At 35.1% G+C, this 18,391-nt stretch overlaps 1 protein-coding gene across 7 annotated transcripts; it reads left to right on the top strand.

Annotated features, from left to right (window-relative positions):
- The first annotated feature begins 439 nt into the window (after positions 1–439).
- On the top strand, positions 440–18,374 carry LOC141901125 (F-actin-uncapping protein LRRC16A-like). Of its 7 annotated transcripts, none has more exons than XM_074788214.1 (37): positions 440–572; positions 783–886; positions 1,237–1,287; positions 2,059–2,118; positions 2,297–2,427; positions 2,615–2,783; positions 2,868–2,941; positions 3,828–3,903; positions 4,157–4,245; positions 4,336–4,430; positions 4,522–4,712; positions 4,812–4,889; positions 5,090–5,280; positions 5,372–5,523; positions 5,621–5,720; positions 6,637–6,693; positions 7,794–7,848; positions 7,960–8,063; positions 8,301–8,438; positions 8,813–9,005; positions 9,097–9,225; positions 9,311–9,427; positions 9,512–9,574; positions 9,697–9,809; positions 9,887–9,974; positions 10,251–10,355; positions 10,546–10,606; positions 10,869–10,931; positions 11,284–11,397; positions 12,065–12,338; positions 12,777–12,881; positions 12,969–13,075; positions 13,161–13,297; positions 13,801–13,960; positions 14,048–14,119; positions 14,209–14,526; positions 15,151–18,374. In XM_074788214.1, exons 1-37 carry the CDS (start codon positions 533–535, stop codon positions 15,546–15,548), a joined length of 4,572 nt encoding a protein of 1,523 aa, XP_074644315.1. In that variant the 5' UTR covers positions 440–532; the 3' UTR covers positions 15,549–18,374. The 7 variants fall into 7 exon arrangements, with proteins under 7 accessions (XP_074644315.1, XP_074644317.1, XP_074644316.1 ...); XM_074788216.1 differs by having other exon boundaries at positions 10,543–10,606; positions 13,831–13,960; XM_074788215.1 differs by having other exon boundaries at positions 10,543–10,606; positions 15,154–18,374.
- The last annotated feature ends 17 nt before the right edge of the window (positions 18,375–18,391 follow it).

Raw genomic sequence — 18,391 nt, 5'->3', positions numbered from 1 at the left:
AAAATTACACAAATTTCAAAAATGACCGGGACTATAAAATGTTGATAAGAGTAATCAGATTAAAGCACAAAACATCTTGAAGGGGGACTTAAAACATTTTTGTTTTTTATTTGATGATTTACGCACTGAGGCGGATCCTAAAGGCCTTCGTTCGAATCCGCCCGCCGACCGGGCACTTGCTTGCACGCACTCCATCCAAAAGCACTTGAGTTAGTTCCATGGCGCCATTAGGCGCCTTAGATGTGGCGAAATGCAAAATGTACTGAAAAAAAACCACCCGGCCGCATGTCCACGTGTAGTAACCAACGAACCGCGACGTCGTTTCGGGTCGGCGCGGCCGCACCGGAGACGAAGGCATGTCGAACAAACCCTGGAAAGCGAGGATCGAGCTCAACACTCTCAGGTTCTATAAGTCCGTTAACCGTGATTTAGGTCTGAAGATTTTGACGGGAGGATTGTTTTCCCCACCCGTGTGTGTCGTGGATAGTAATTTTTAAGCCTCTAATGTACTCTGTTACGCATAAATTTCACGATGGCATCGGATCTGAATAATGTACCTAGGGATATTTCAGGTATTTATCATAAACCTGAGTGTCAAATTTTTTGTATAGGTGTTTTAGAGCATCAGTTCTTCCATCCATCATGTCAATTTTTAGTTGTCCTTTTAAATTAAAGCCACACCAACGATCCAACTGATCCCTCGTCTCGATACCGTTTCATTCACTGACTGGTCAGGTCTCTACTATGGGCCAGTATCGTACATTTTAATTTCATTTTTTCAGAGAGTATACGTGATGTCGTTGATAAGAAAACAAGACTAACAATCAGACGACTGGTTCATCAAGATGCCATCAAAGAAAAAGAGAAACCAGATAAAAAGGTTTTGGTAAGTATTACTGAATTTGAATGTTGTATGCCCAGGCATAAAAGTAGGCCACAGAAGTTGGTTAAGGCTTACCAGTTAAGTAGATAGTTGACATAGTGACAATTAGGCCTAAAAAAGTTCATTGCACGTCGTTAATTGTAACTATCTTATTTAATATCCACTGGTTATCTTACAACTTATTCGAGCAACTGGCCCCTGGCTGGTATCCAAGTGAATGCTCTTACCATTCTCTTATCAATCCTGATGCTTGGAGGAAACATGTTTCGGGTACTTCTTACCAGATTCATTCCGGTTCTCCAAAATTTTGTATTCGTCCTTTACACTTGTATTTTATTTTAATGATATTTTAGGCATTTTCGCAGTACCGTGTGTTTGTCTTCACAGCCAAGTTACCGTGTAGGGTAAGTAATGATAGCTCTTACTGATTGAGTATCCATGGGGGAAAAGAGGGGTGGATATCCTGATGGGAGCACAGGAGCGCAGATTTTCCTGTACCCTTTTTGGAGAACGGCAATTTTATTCTGGGATATTTTTCTTTAAGATTTGTCTTGAATGTCACTGCAGTGCCTGAGTTGCGTTTTATAAAACACATCGAAATTTCAAAATTACCTGGACCCTACTTTTGACTAGGTGCTCGCTGTGTATGGAAACTTGCCCTTCTTTACAGTATGCTGCTTCATTTCATTGCTCCTGTCAAAGACACCCCTATGGATCCGCCCCTGTACTGTGCAGTAAATAACATGAAGCAAACAAACATACCAACTGTATTTGCAATGTTATGCTCAAGTATAAAAAAACTAGATTTAGATTGTTAGTGTATTATACTGCATTATATAACTGCGCTTGGGTAAACTGAGTCTATACCTGCATTATATTACTGCTTGTGTACACTGAGTCATACCCAATACTGAAGGGTTTTTTTAAAAACTATAAACTACTTCCTCAAACTTCAATGAACTGTGGCTGTTTCTAAAGGAATGTAAGATGTATAATGAATTATGAAGTTTTCATCGAGAACGCTGTACTTATTCAATAAGGCCTTCCTATTTAATATTACAAAAAGATTTTCATCTGAAAAATACATTTACGTTACTTTAGATTTTATGGTCTGAGAAAGTGTACAATTATGGAAAATCAATTTGAAAGCATTAGCAATCTGATTTCTATTGTAGATGGAGCACAGTTTCAATTATCTGAGCATTGATTCAATTGAGAGCAAAACATGTGGTCAGGTAAATAGTAATTACTGGGTATTGATGAAGTAATGAATCAATCAATACAAATTAGTTTCAAGATTGAATGAGTATAACTTAGTTAAGTTTATAGAAAGGGCATCAATGCATAAAGTACGAAAGTTCGTATAGATTAACAGAAATGGTGTATACAGTGTTTTAATTACTTCGATTTCAGTTACTTCTAATGGCTGAAGGCAAAACATATTTGTTTCATTCGTTGGTTGATGAAGATACAGATGAATTTGATCATATGATAGCGCACATTTGTACATCATTGAAAAATGTCTTCATTTCAACCCCGTTGAAGTAAGTTTGCGTGAAAAGCAAATATTCCTACTTTAATGCCAATTGATTATTGTGACAATTGATTATTAATTTAGACCTATCAAGTTGTTTGTTGGTCGATAATGAGTTGATAATTTCAGTTTGTCAAGTAATTCTATACTTTCAAGCACATCAATAGCATCAACGGCTATTGCGCTTTTTATTGCAGTAAGCTGATCAAGACAATTGACGTTAGTCCTCCCGATCGGATAAAAACAATGCACACAATGATCAAAGATATAGAAGCCCGAGATCCAGGTCCATGTGATAACTATTCGCAAATGTATAGTGCAATGTGTGATAAACACTGTTTACCGTACCGAGATGAAGTAGCTTGGGTAGGTTTTAACGATATTTTCCGATCAATGTTAAAATCGCTACCGTTTATACTAATTCTATTTATTGATTCTTTGTTTTCTTAGGATGTAGACACGATATATTTGTCTCAGGGAAACAAGGAATTCTGCGTCGGTGACTTCGATCATTTAGACCCGAGGTAATAATGAATAATTGCTCGATTTTATGCTAAATTCCTGTTCTTCACCCGATCGTATGTTTGCCAAGCTTGGCTCTCTTGTGTCAAGTAAGATCAAGTTCAGATCTAATTTGCCTTCATTGTAATCATACCATTGGAAATGGAAAATTTAGAAAAATTCATAAATTTTGTTTGCATGCTGATTGGGGTAATTACCTATTTCATGTAAAAGTAACTACTATGTCACTTAATGCATCCATTATCTACTATACTGAGGTCTTTCCTTCCTGGTGTATTTATCTGAAATTACATATCTGATGAAAGAGATTCAGACGAAACTTTTTTAGCAGGAAAAATTAGTCCCAGTTGACAATTGCTTGCGTTCACTTTTCATATGGCCATCTATCTATAGACAGAATCTAGTTTTCTTGGGAAGTGTTCGATATGCTTTGATATACGATCTTGATATTTGCTTTTTGTATACCTCATCTACAGCTGAAAAATTGGCTAGATTGGAATCAAGATGGCCATTGTCGTTCATCAAAATCAGCACTTCTGCACTTTTTGGAAGTTCATTGGAAATTTGTAAGACGCTTCAATCAATTATCTTGATCTTTCATTTGTATATATATTCTCTGAGGGTTTAGGAAAAATTAGGTTGATTGAACATAGGATGGCTGTCATTTTTGGCCTGAAATGCTGTTGCTTCCTCATGATGATTTATTCAATAGTGCATATATTAATAGTGAAGGTATTCAACATTTGTAGGCTACGTTTGTTCATCTTTTCTACAAGCCTACAATGATAAAGAAATTTAAAGCATATATGATAACTGAAACCAATTTGCAGAAACCCTTTATTGCTGGTTTTTACTTGATTGAATTCTCAACAAAGCAATATTTTTCAGAGAACTTGTTCCAGTTATAGCTGCTTTGCGTTTTAATAAATGGTTCACCAAATTCAATGCAACTAATACCAAACTTGTGAGTAATATTGTTTGTCATAGATTTCTAAGTACTTTCTATATCTTTCAATTCTCTTCATGTAACTCTTAGGTAAAACCAAAAAGACGATTGTAATGGTTATAAGGAGAGTTAATTGTCTTTGTGGTCTTACCTCATTCTACTTTGATCAGTACATTTTAATAAAAAACTGAAAGGTACAAAAAGATAATGAAAATAGTAGATACTGGGTACAAATTTGAAAAATTATGAAAAAATGTATTTATTTTTCTAGAACTTGGCAGCCATGAATGAAGTTAACAAAGTCATGAAGAGCAATACAGTATTGGAGGAGTTACATTTAGCCGGAGTTGGCTTGAAATGGTATGTATACATACTGGTAGATGCTGGTAGTCGTCCTGTATGAAAAGTTGTTACTGTACATGGTGATATTTACTGAAATTTTCTTTGCAGGGAGTTTGTCCATAAGTTGTCCATGGCTTTGCTGTCAAATTCCGAGACTCCACTCCATACTATTGATTTCTCTGATAACAATATTGAGGATAGAGGTATATAGTGTGAGAAGTGGCAAATTTTCGTTGAATCTCAAACGTTAGAAATCATGAACTTAACTAAAGAGAAATATTTTTTTTCACACAGGCATCATTCACTTGACCAATCCACTCAGTAAACTAACTAAAGGACTTGTATCCATTAACTTTGCTCGCTGTGGATTAACCGCTAAAGGAATTAACCGATTAGCTGATTCATTGGCGATGAATAAGTACGTTGCAAGCACTTTGACTAAACTAGATTTGTCAGGAAACTCATTAAAGATGGAAGAGCTTACCGTATGTATAAAATCTATCATCAATTTTAACTGGCACATAATCTAAAAATCTGTTGATGTAGGTATAACATGTACTAGGTAATCATGGTTGTTCTTTCAGAGTCTGTGCAATTTTCTTGCAAAACCAAATACGCTGAGACATATAGATTTGTCTGAAACAGAATGTCCACTCGATATGGTAAGAATTGATTATAAGGTGTCTGCATTGTATTTCATTCAAATGATAATCGTGCAGTTAGATTTATGAATGTATGGTTTAGAATGACATCTTTTGTACATTGGAAAATCTTTTCTTCTTTATAACAAGAATCAACAAATCGGGTATGAAGTCTTCTCTATAGTCTCTTTTTGCTTGTAATGACGTGTTCTTTGTCTTAGGTTTGTGGTGCTTTGTTGCGTGGATGTACTCAAAACTTAAGCCATTTGAATCTAGGTGGCAACGTCTTCACCAGTAGAGCCAAGTCGAAAGAGATCACTGTACCAGTAACATGGAAGCAGTTCTTTTCTACGGCAATGTCTCTGCAATATCTAAATCTGTCCAATAATAAGCTCCCTCCGGAAGCATTACGGTACATTTATCTCCTCAATCATTTGCATACATCTTGAATAAAATATCAGACTGTTTCATCGATTCCTTGATGATTATCTTTCAATTTTCAGGGGATTACTGAACGGTCTAACAAGTAATCTGCAGATCGAAGACATGACATTAGATATCAGCACTAATGATTTTCGAACAGCGGGAGCGCTAATTCTTGAAAACTCCATCGCTAATCTGACATGTGTTTCCCGCTTAGATATCAGTGACAACGGTAATTTTGTATTTTTGTGATTCACTTTCATGATTCACTTAATGTGATGAAAATTCTAGCTCATGTATTATTGTCTTACTTATTTTGTCTTTGGCAGGACTTGATATTGATATGATCCCTATTTTGAATCGGGTCACCGAAAACAAGAACCTCAGAGAATTGAGCATCGGCAAGAATTTTGTCACTACGAAGTCAAAGTAAGAGATAAAAATTGTTCCCTCTTCTGTGAATAATGATGAATTATTACAGCTGCCTAATAGTGTGGCTTTCAGTCATGGTGGTGGATTATAGGTTTGGTTTTAATGGGTTCTTGTACTTTGTAATCGGCATTTGAATTTTATTCTGAAACGGTTCTGCTGAATTCTTGAACTAAGTAATGATTGCGTCTAGCCCTTTATCATCTAGTTGTCTAAACTGAACTGGTAATTACTGGAAGATATGTTTGTTTATATCATAAGTAACTGAAAAAACATCGTAATCAAAATTCATTGTGAGATTGTATCGAAACTTAGGCCGAGGAAAAGCAGCTCATCTATTAGCAGCAGTTCGTCTAAATCCCCAAGGTAAACATACCACCAATGCGGTCTGCTTTCTGAATACAAATACTTCCTCTTTCTTATATGCATGATTCATTACAAACTACATACCTTATGCAGTTATTTATGGTTTATCAGGCATTCATTTCACATGGAAGCAGTTGTCTACAATGTAAAAAGCATATCAATATTCAGACTGATATTCACTGATTTATAGTGAAATTTGAGTTTCAGTGCCTTAATATAGAGTTTAGAAAAGACTGTAAATTCAAGTCTAAAGAACTGTGTTGAGTGCAACAGAGAATGATAAGGAATGCAATTTTTGGTAATACCGCATCAACAAAGAATATCTTTTATTGAGGAGTTGGCTATCGTGTTGAAGTATTCATCATTATACGTGTCATATTCAGTATCACTATATAGACCAAGAGACATTTGCGTCGGCTGCATGAAATGAAATTCTAGTCATGATTTTGTGTAACATACAAGACTTGGGGAGTCCCTTGATGTGCTAGATACGAGATAGCAAAACACAATGGTGCAAAAAAGTGTGATTGATTTATTGTCTGATCCACAGATTGATGTTTTGGCTTCCTGCAGACTCTTTCAATAAAGGCTTACATCAACAAAGAAAGTAAGGCATGTGCCAGAATCGCATGTACCTGCCTTGGTATACTGTTGGATATTCGAATGACATGACGCATGCTCAGTTTCATTGGGCACCGATATTTGTGCCTTTCTCTTTCCGGTGAAATAAAGAATTTAGTCTAAACAAAGTGTGACAAAAGAATTGAATTGGGTTCAGGTTGAAAAAGATGAAAGGACTTCCAGATCCAAGTTTTTAAAGAATCTGCACATGAAGAACATTGAACTAATCGATTGACCGAGTGTGGCTCACTGTATCCTGCATGCGATATGCAAAAATTGCTGCAATGTTCAATAATGTAGAGTGATGATTCTGCTGTGATGAAACATGCTTCCAGGTCCCCTCGTTCACGAAATATCAAACTTATTAAAAAAAAGAAAAAAAACTCGAAACATACCAAACTAATAGCATGTATTATTATTCTCTATTCTGTTTAGCTGCCGGGCAACGTTATACAACAATGACTTCGACTTTAATTACATTGAAACTCACAAAAAGCGTTTCCGAATCTATCCACTCAGTTTACGCGGGTATTTCATTCTAGATCTTTGTTAGCATGGTTGAAATTGACAAGACTTCATAAATTTTATGCAAGAAATACGATATCATTCGATGAAAACAACTAGAAATTTTCAAATTAGGATAGTTTGATGACACTTATAAAAAGTGCTCGCGTTCTCGAGATTTGTCTACGGTACTGATTTAGAGCCGTGTCAGTTAAATGCATGGTAGTTACTGTGAGAGCATGCAATTTGTATTCTGAAATAAGAAAGATCTAAACATTATTTATAGATAATTCTATCATTTAGAAGACGTATAAGGATTATGAATGAATTAACTCCTAACTTTCCACTAATATATCAATTTACCAGTCTATTTATAAAATGAACTTCGATATATCATTACTTGTTTATGATGTATCAAATGCTTGTACCTATTAAATGATTTTTTTTGGTAAACTCTGGATTTTTATTCGTGAATGTAAACAGATATATGAGTTGAATATTTTGCCATTTTTTGGTTGAGTTATATGGATCTCTATCTATCTTATGCAAGCTAACTTTTTATAATAATTTTCGTTTTTTTAGAAACGTTGCTCAGGTATTGGATGCTGTGATGCATCTTATTCAAGATGACTGCTGCGTAAGTTACTTTAATTACTCAAGATCAACATTGTCAATAGCATTGCTTATTTAGTGTCGATATTTAAAGCGTTGCTGGGAAAAAACTGAACACACTTTAAACTTTTTTTAGCCAATTACCTCATTGTCGCTAGCCGATTCTAAGCTGAAGATGGATACAGCCATTATCATCAATGCTATCGGTAGTAACACAAGTCTGCTGAAGCTTGACATAAGGTTGGACATTTTTTAGTAAAGTGTATATGTTCTTACATAATTAAAGCCTGTTTTTCTATCTTACAAGAAACTTGATCATATGACAAGGTAAAACTTCGCAATAAGTCAAGAAATGATAATGGTTTTTTGTGGAGAACGGAAAATTCAGATTTTAAAATAAATTTCAACGTTTCGATATTATCACCTATTGGCTATGTGATTGTGGGACTTATATTTTACGTGATCATATATTCGTAGTGGTAACTATATGGGAGATGTCGGTGCACGAATGTTGGCCAAAGCGCTCGTCATTAATCACAAACTGGAGACAGTTCTGTGGGATCGCAATCTTACTACTCACCAAGGATTTAAAGACGTGGCCAATGCGTTAGAAAGGTTTGTTAGTACTTCAATATATATATATATATATATATATATATATATACATATCCAATGAATTCTATATGATATTCAACCATTGGTAATACACCATGTTTGAATTGTGTTGCGACAATATATAGAGAATCCCACACTGATATAATGAGAAAGATTAAGTGCGAAAATTCCTGAAGATGAAAAAATGAGTCAAATCAAAAAATTAGTATCTTTAAGGAAACTTTTTGGACTTCATCTTTCTCATTCTATTAGTGCGGGATTGTCTATACTTTATATGATATATATCTTACTGAATGTTCCCTGTTATCCCTGTACTGTACTGTCTTGGCTTCGTTTGACCGGATCGATGCAGTAATCAATTAATCACCTTGCAGTAATTATACACTACGCTACATGCCTACGCCTGTATACGATGCGGCAAATGCTCTAAAAAACAACTCCGAAAAAACACTCGCAGTCCTTGAACACATCGAAGCTTTGCTGCACAGGAATCACAGTCCTCGCAAGTTCAACAGTGATAAATCATTCCGTCTGCATCAAGGCTTCCTCGTCAATTCCGCTCAACAGGTTTGATCTGCATTTCACTTTTCCTACACTCCATGATTAACCATTATTACGAGGTTTATATTTATGCGGCTTGTCTTATGAATACCCATAGATGGTGGATAGGTTGGTTGTACAGCTACAAGACACTATCAACGCATTGGGAAATGATTGTAGCGAAAGCACGGGCTCACAGATTGAAACAGCCCAGAAATTTTTGAAAGATGCCGATAGTGCCAGACAAGTAGGTTGCCTAGACCATGAAATATCATCGGAATTCAATTTTTCTCATGAAAAAAAAAACTTGCATATTTTATCTTGTTATGCAGGTTCTACTCAGTTTACAGAAAGTATCCCAAGAGTCTGAAGGCAAAGGAAATGTTGTTGACCAGAAACTAGATAATATAGGAATTGAAATTCAAGATCTGTTGTCGACACAGTTAAAGGTGTCCTACTCAATTCCTTACTTGATACCATCATATCACTGAATATTTGAGGACATTTTTGGGAATAATTTTGTTTAATTACAGAATAATCTTGAAGAGATGCTTCGGTCAGTTGAAGAGCAATGTCCAGCCATAATGGAAGATGAGGTATATATGTCTCCATACTTATCAGTCTCATAGAAAATACATTAATGGTCTCATTTACAGAATATTTTGCATAAGGTTATACTCTATTGGATATTGGGTTTTTCAACTATACCTGATTTTAGGCATTCAAAGAGGAAATCCTAAACGCTTGTGCTGAGAAAATCAAACTGCAACCAAACCTTGTGCATGATTTGTTAGTTGAGCAAGTTGGTACTGATTTGATGAATAAAATGTGGTATGTATTTTTTCTTCCATATTGAAAGCCAACTTAAAATCGCGACTTAGGGAAATATGTCAATGTGTTCGTTTCAGTGAGGTGAACTTAGCATTGAGTGAATATTTGTCGAACAGAATAATGGATGCTGTGTTGGAATCATTGACAACCAATCATAGAGAATTGGTATGTTATACATATAGACTAAGTTTGTATCAATTTGAACTAAATCTGAACTACAGTGGAACCTCGGTATAACTAACTCTGATACAGCGATTCATCGGATATATCAAATATGAAATTATGTCCCTAATGAGACAATTTGGTTGATTTCATACTGGATGTAACGAACTGTTGGTTATAACGCGCATATTTTCTGGTCCCTTGAAGTTCGTTGTGATGAGATTACATTGTAATTTGATCATCACCACTGATTATTTAAGTGTACTTGGCTTTTTCCAGAAGGATCATCTGAATGCTAAAATAAGTAGTAGCCAAGTAAATCTGAGAAATGCGGAGGCAGACAACAATGTATTCATCATAAATAAAGACGAACTTGAGGATGAAGTAATGAACTCTAAAATCAATATTCATAGCATTTATATCATATATTCTGTTCATCATGTAAACATATGCGTATCATATGCTAACTCATAATCATGAACAATAAACTCGATGAATGCTATTAGTGCCAAACCATCTTCAAGATTAAGCAGGGTTAATCGCGTAATCATGATGTAATGTTTACTTACAGCAGTGTTGTGGACAGAAGAGACGGAGCATCAAAATCTCCAAAGTTCGACCTCAGTCAGTCATAGGTGAGAACATATTCCACGATAGATTCAGCTATTAACAATAGAAAAACCTACCAGTTATATTTCCTATGCTTTTAAAAACTCATCTTGTAACTGACCTTAGTTTAGGATCTTACTCGTTAACCTTTTGACGTGACTACAACTAAACGCATGAGATAGTAACAATCTTCAATAATGTCTTTTTACTACCTAACCAAGAATTTTCTATTGAATAAAGCCATCTTTGAAATGCTGTTTTACTTACCTGTAATATAAATCTGTTTAGACTGCATGGAAACAAGTTTATATGAAAAATCAGAGCATGAAATCGAAGAAAAAAATTCTACAGGTGAAAGAAAGTGTTTTGGTGTTTTGATATATGCATTAATGTTAGCTTTTCGTACTTGCATGCCTATTATCAATTTATGTTCATGTTGTTTTGTCATTTCATTGCTGAAAATTTACCAATAGACGGTTTTTCTAATTTACGTACTGATAGTGATTTTAGAAATATTTGGTTAAAGTTAAGCACAAACAGTGTAATCATTATTCATACTACCGGTAGTTCAACATTTTTTGTATTCGAGATGCAATTTCTGCAATAGTGGTTGCATGTGCTCTCACAAAGTTAGGGCTTCATTGCGATGGTATTTTGTTGTAGAAGTTTGTCACAGTTTTTGTGTTGTATCTATGATTTGTAGGACATAGTGCATCAATTGATGCTCCTGGACCATCATTGTTCGTCAAGGCTCCAGAAGTAAAAGCGGTTGTTTTAAGTCCACCTACTAATAAACCCAAAATTAAAACGACAAATGGTATGTATGTATGTATATGTGTTTGTATGAACATGTTTGGATGAATGAAAAGAATGCTTCGGGTATCAGTTCGAAACTTGAAAACTTTAGCCCATTAGCACTCAGGAATTTCACCACCCGGTCAGTAGTGTCTATTACTCCTCAGAAAATTCAGCGGAAAATCCACATTTATCACGATACAAAAAAAGCTCCATTTTCATTTTGATTTTCATGTATTACAAGTTTGTGTTATTTTGTTGTCAACAAACTTTCATATATGGTATAAGATTTGATGAGGTGGGCCTTACTGGGATATAAGAGAGCGCTCGGATCTGTGATATTTCAAATAACCATGAATTTCAAATAGGAAGATATTGATTTCTATACGGAATTTCGACATCTTAGATGTCTTGTTTATCCTAAGCTAATGGGTTTGAATCCTACTGTAACTGTTTTTGTGCAGCAGATGAAAGGGTAGATAGGGCCGGCTTGAGGAGTAATAGGCAGGGCAGATGCGGGCGGTTTGAGGGCTAATAGGTTAAACGAGCTACAAAATATCTTTAGAATGTTAGATTGAATGTTAGAATGAGATGAACCTGTATGAAATTAGCGTTCACCGTATTATTCGCTTATACTATTATGAAAAAATATCTATGTATGTTATACCTAACAATTTTGCTATTTACAGATGCAGAAGTATTTGGTGATCTAAGTCCATTGCCTGCTGCTGGCGAACAGAAATTACAACACTTACAGAAGAGCCGCCCTCGACGGCCACGTACGCACTTGCCATCGAAACCGGCAGCATCTCGAGAGCCTACCAATAACAATGATTCTAATGAGACTGATTCGCCATTTACCCTGAGTGAAGGTGTCAATGCTTTCTTCGAAACTTCTTCTGAACCAGTGAATGTCCCAACTGTAACGCCCGCTGTAAAACGCCCACCTCCACCCTCAAACAAGTAAGTATTATTATAAAAATATGTATCTAATCATTGTGTACGAGAGCTCTGTAAGGTTTATTGTTTTGGTTAGAGGGAAATTTTGATTACCGTAATACCCTCATTTGTGTTGGCTAGCGTGTTGAAAATTTTGAATCACCAGGATCAATGAATGACATCAGTAGCCGGGCACATTTAGTACCTATCCTTGATTTCTAAAACTTAAGTAAAAAGTAATTGACTTATTCTCAGTATAATGGCTAAAATATTGGAAAAGAAATTCATTCCATATTGTAACTGTGTTATCAACCTAAATATCTTGAATATAAATGATGATGCAAAGAAACTTATAGTTGGTTAAGGATAAATTTACGAGAATGAGATTTCTTTTTTTTTCTGCTTAATGAGTGTTTTGTTTCGGACTCTTAGCATTGGTACTTGAATTTATATGTTTTTCAGACCGAAAACATCAACGAAAAAGCCGAGTTTCTTGAATAATTTGACCAACCGTAAGGAGGACACAGAAAAATCTGATGACAAATCAAAAGAAAAATCTGAAAGCAAGTATGTACATCGATATTGCTCTCACTTCCGGTACAATGGGGTGAAACACTACATCATTTTATCGAAAATGTGTATTGTGAATTCTAGGAGTGGCTTTGGATTTGGAAAGATGAAATTTTTCAAGAAAAAAAATGAAACAAAGGCTGAACCTGAAGAGACAAAGCCTGAAGAGAAACCTGACACTGAAGAAAAAGGTAAATGGCAGTGCTTCTTTTCCTTCTGAGTGATGAAAGCTGCGCTGTTGAATATCAAATGAATATCATTTCCCTTTCATTATAGTTGAAGTGCAGTCAGAAGTGACAGTAGAAGAACCAGTTGTAAAGAGGCAGCCTGCAAGTATTCCTAAAATTGGCTTTGGTGTCAATTCTGGAATTTTTGCTGAAATGAAACTGAAGCAAACCGGAATGGCTTCTGAGGTAAGTGCCTAAGGAAAATATATCTGAATTGTTAACAAATGTTAGTAGATCTTTGTTTTAACATATCTTCTTTTCGGTTAATTACTAATGAATAATGTATCCCTAAGTTGTCTCTTATATCTTTGCACTATGTTTTATGTTTTGTTTGTTGTAATTGTCACAAAGTAATTTATGAAAAACAGGTTTTGTTTCATGAATATTCAGTTTCTTGTGTAAAACTCACCCGTAAAGAACTGCTTTCCATCTCTTGTACGAGACAACTGTATTATTGTATATTTCATTTTCCTATTTAACTCTTCTTAAATAACACTGTACGCTTAATTTGTCTGAGCATAACTTTCTTCACAACTGTCAATCTAAATCTGTTTGCTAGCTAAATGTTCTGATAAGAATCTGTTCTTTACTTTTCTTTGTATATCTTACACTTTCTGTTAGTAACTGTGTCATTCGTTTCAAGAGAGAGAACGCCAGCATTTGCTGCATGAAAGCATTTCTTTTCGCAGGCGAGGACCACATGGTATTGTCAATTTCAGGGCGACAAAGCAGACCAAAAACACAAACCACCTCCCCCGCGACCGGATAAAAGTCCACAGGCGCCACCGCGAGCGTCAAGAGCTTTTTCAGCATCGGAGAAAAAACCTGGGCCAGCACCGCCACCATCCAGTATGTAGCTGATCTTTCAGAACGCCGAGACAATTGATTCAGTTGTTATCGTAATTATTTTAACATATTTCTCGATTCATCCTGTAGCTAAACCAGCTCCTCCATCGCGTCCGAAACCACCGATAGCATCGGCAAAACCTAGGAAACCACCACCGCCTGGTATGTGCTCTGAAAAAGTTGTGTGTTTCAATTACAAATTACGTATTGATGTAAGAAATACCAGTACCATGTGATATTACTTTGTTTAGGTTCTCGTCTGAGTAAAGAATCGAGTCCTGTAATAGCTAGCCGGGAATCTAGTCGAGAATCAACTCCGCAACCGGCCAGCAGAGATTCAACGCTGAGCAAAGACTTGAGGACGATAGCGACTAAAGAGTCTCGACCTTCGAGTAGCGAATCGAGTCCTGCCGAGAACAGAAAGGATTCTAGTCTCGAGAAAGACGAAAATCGTCTGTCGGTTAAGAACCGCATCGATAGCTTACGACGATTGAGTGGCACAGATTCTGACACTGAGAATACGAACAAGTCACAGTCTCTACCACGAGGAATGACTCCTATAGATATCAGTAAGTATACCGTCATTTTATATGTTTACCAGCCAATGATAATTCAGTATTGCATCGTTTATATCATGTTTTTTTCTGTATACATTTCTGTTACGTTTAGAAAGATTTTCATCAATATTTTGATGATGTATGAATCCGGTAGAAATGGGTATAACAATTTTAAGATTTCTTTTTTTATTTGATACGCGGTGTAGTCAATTTATCAGTTACGTTTCTTGGTATTATTGGGTTTACTATTTCGAGGATGTTTTACTTCACTATCCACCATGTTTTACTTCTTTAAGTCAGTTTAGTGCTTGCATTCGAAGATTTTAGAATACTATTAGTTCAACCTGGAATAGATCCATTGTCAAAACTCATACATAGCATGAAAACTCTCTCAGTAGCTAAACACACTGGGAATAGATATTGCTATAGCATGGAATATGAAATCACTTTAATTTATACATTCTACACCGAGTCTGATCATGTGAAAATCTGGTCAAAACGTATGTAGTCAAAAAACCCATTTCCATTGCTCCTTCATTTTTAAGCTTCACTGCGACCTCATTTTGGTTAGTGATAAATCTTAAAATAACTTTAATATTGACATTCATATTTTGATATATTGTCATCTTTTTTCAGCAGATGGAAGCGATTCTATGAAATCATCCAATTCCCTCACCAATATAACTCCTTCATTGCCTGTAGTGGCTGTTAGCGTTGAAACAAATATCCCTACCGAATCTACTGAGGAACCATCCGCTGTGAAAGAAATTCCTGAGGAAGTTTCACAAGATACCGAACAGAAAAAAGAAACATCCGACGACGATGATGACGATGATGACAACAGTAGTTCATCCGATGTTAATTCAGCAGGTGCTGAATTTGACCTACAAAATGATGCAGGATCCGCAGATGTTACTGAAAACAACAATAAACCGATTGATATAGAAGTAGAATCTGATGAACAAGTGAAGATTCCCGTGGCGGATTGTGTGTTATTAGATGATGGGGATGATGGAGATACTTGCGATGTTTGAACTATTCAATATTGCCGCATGTCTATAAATCAATTATCATGTATCTAAAATTTTCATGTACATGTGCGTATGTTGATAACAATATGATAAACCTATCATGGACCTATAGCTAATCTAACATTGCTGTAAGAAATTGTTGAATATGAAGACAGTACTTTTTAGGTTGATTTCATTGAAAATACGAGCTTTCGCTACTAGCGTATGCTATACTTCATCAGGAAAATTAGTCGAGAAATTGTTAAAGCTGTTTTAATTCACAATGTTTTGAGAATGAGGAAAATTTTATATGCCAGCGTACACCAGTTCCAATTTTGATGCCCCTGTGTACCATAAGGCTTGTTGAAGTAATCGCTGGTAAATTCTCTCAGAATATTATAATTCTCTGGCTGAAGTTCATTGCGTCCTTGTTAAGTCTGCTTTTGCTTGAATTGTTACAGTAGTTTAATGTTCACTCTATTCAACACTGCTTTTTACCCCCTCACACACGATGGCATACGTCTTTGATGAATGACAGGCCATTTTTTCCCCGATCTCTTCTCACTCAAGTTTGTTACCCAATTCGCCCTCCGTCTGCTTGCTCACCGCTGTATATTATCCGAACGGTAATTTGTTGATTAATGTAGTAAGTTCAGGCTTGTCACTCAATTTATCTAGTTCAAAAAAAAGTGATATGAAATGTATGTGCTGAAATGATAGTTAGTTGTACGAGTGCCAAGTTCAAGTCGATGAATGTTATGATATTCCTGTTATTTCACCGTCAACATTTTGGTAAATTGACCGTTCATAAAGTACGTATGCAAAAATAGTGCATTTTTTAAGGTCCTACCTTGTGTACGCACATCGTATTATGGTTGTACTATATGGTTGTGCAGATGACCTATCTTATGTAAGCTATTTCATGAAAACTAAGCCTATGCAAGTTGTCAGATTACAACAATCAAAAACTGAAGGCATATCTTGCATCAAGGCCAATTTTATTTTTTAGTGTGTTTGGCCTACTATAAGCTGGCGTAAATAAAATCATCAGGGATTTTGAAGTCAATCTGGTCAAATAGAAGAGGCCAAATACTATAAGATGAATGGTCTGAATGGTCCATATATTGTTGTTCATTGATTTTCGTGTTGCTAACCATAGGCCCAGTTTCTTCAAAGTTATGGCACTGATGATAAATTGTGGCTAGTTGAAGTCACAATTTTGCATTGGACTGTATTGTGTGATCGGGTTTAGTGAAATCTTTCAATGCTTGTGCTGCTGGTTCACGTTGAATGTCGGTAGAAAGATCTCGAGCTTATTTTCTATGAAGTGCGTTTCAATCATGAATACAAATGATCTCTTTTTGTGTAAACCTACTTCATTATTACATTGCTTCTCATTCATCCTTCCGATCTCATGATGTAAATCAGGTTTAGAACTAAAATGCTGACCTACGTATGTGATTCTAACTGGGATTTCTACTATATGAAATGAAACAGTAAATAATTACGATATATATTTTGTAACCATATCTCGAATTCACTGGAAGCTTTGTGTACCGGTAGGTCATTCAACTCTTCTTACTCTTGTAGAGAAACAAATTTTAAGAATCATTCATTCAAAAGAGAAGTTATTTTATGGAGATTTCAATTTATATCAATTACATCTTTTCTTTTTGTGTAGAAAACAATCTATTTTTCATAGGTTTTTTCTACTATTTCGAGGACTATGTTCACTCGATTCTTCAGATGGTGCTACGACGATGAAAGTTGGCATTGGGAGTTTTTTTCTAGTTTGCAAATTTCAAAAAGAAAGAATAGAGATAATATATAATGAAAAAAAACGCTTATGAATAAATATATTAAAAGGTCTATGTATATTGATAACATTGTACGAATGTATAGAAATTGTATATATTTATTATGAATATGAATAGAAATTATAGACTATTGTATATAGATATACGATATGTTATAGTTATTTCATAGGAAAATGAAAACCAAGATGGTGCTTACAGATGGATGAAATGTTTCTAACTAAATGTATATCATTATATAACGTAATTCTCAATATAGATGAATAATATACAAGCATATATATTGATTGCTAAAAATTGCTGTTGTATTTTAAAGTTTATGTTTATGTTGATATATGATGTATTCCATACCATAATTATGTATTGCGAACTATAATCAGTTAGTGCCGTTACTTCCGAACGACTTTTTGCGTGATTAACTGAATGAAATTATTCAATTTGTCTGATAGTTGATGAACACACCATAGCAAAACCTAGTGTAACTCAGAACTTCAGAGACCGCATCGAAGTTGTGATGGGACCAAGTAATTTTGTCACGATTTGTTCTGACCAAATCTGGTATTGGAACCAATATTATTTTTATACTTCGCTTGGCCAAAAACGGTTCTCTGATTTTTGGATTTGATAAATGCCGAGTTAGCTGGGCTTTTCTTCTATACTCAGTTTGTTTCTATACCATGTACATAAAATATTATATAAGAATATGAATGATTATATAAGTAATATACATTTTTTAATGTACACAATATTTAGTTGTATGTGGAAAACTGGTTGTTTATTTTTTAGGAAAATAATTATGCCCAGTGGTGTCACACACGAGGAAATGTTAATCAACTATAATCAATGACAATTACGAATGCATTTTCCAAATGATATATGAATATACATAAATAGTATACCGGTATATGTTTGATCAATTGCTAGAAAACTCTATTTGATATAATATATGATATTATATGTATAATGATCTTAGTATATTCAAGTATATTAGTATATTCATTCAAAAGTATTGTTCATCAATAAATAATATATATGATTGAAAATTTAATCCAA

Source organism: Tubulanus polymorphus, chromosome 3 (genome assembly GCF_964204645.1).
Source record: "Tubulanus polymorphus chromosome 3, tnTubPoly1.2, whole genome shotgun sequence".
Lineage (NCBI taxonomy): Eukaryota > Metazoa > Nemertea > Palaeonemertea > Tubulaniformes > Tubulanidae > Tubulanus > Tubulanus polymorphus.
The sequence above is the reverse complement of the archived record's forward strand: the minus strand, read 5'-3'. Positions and strand labels throughout refer to the sequence as shown.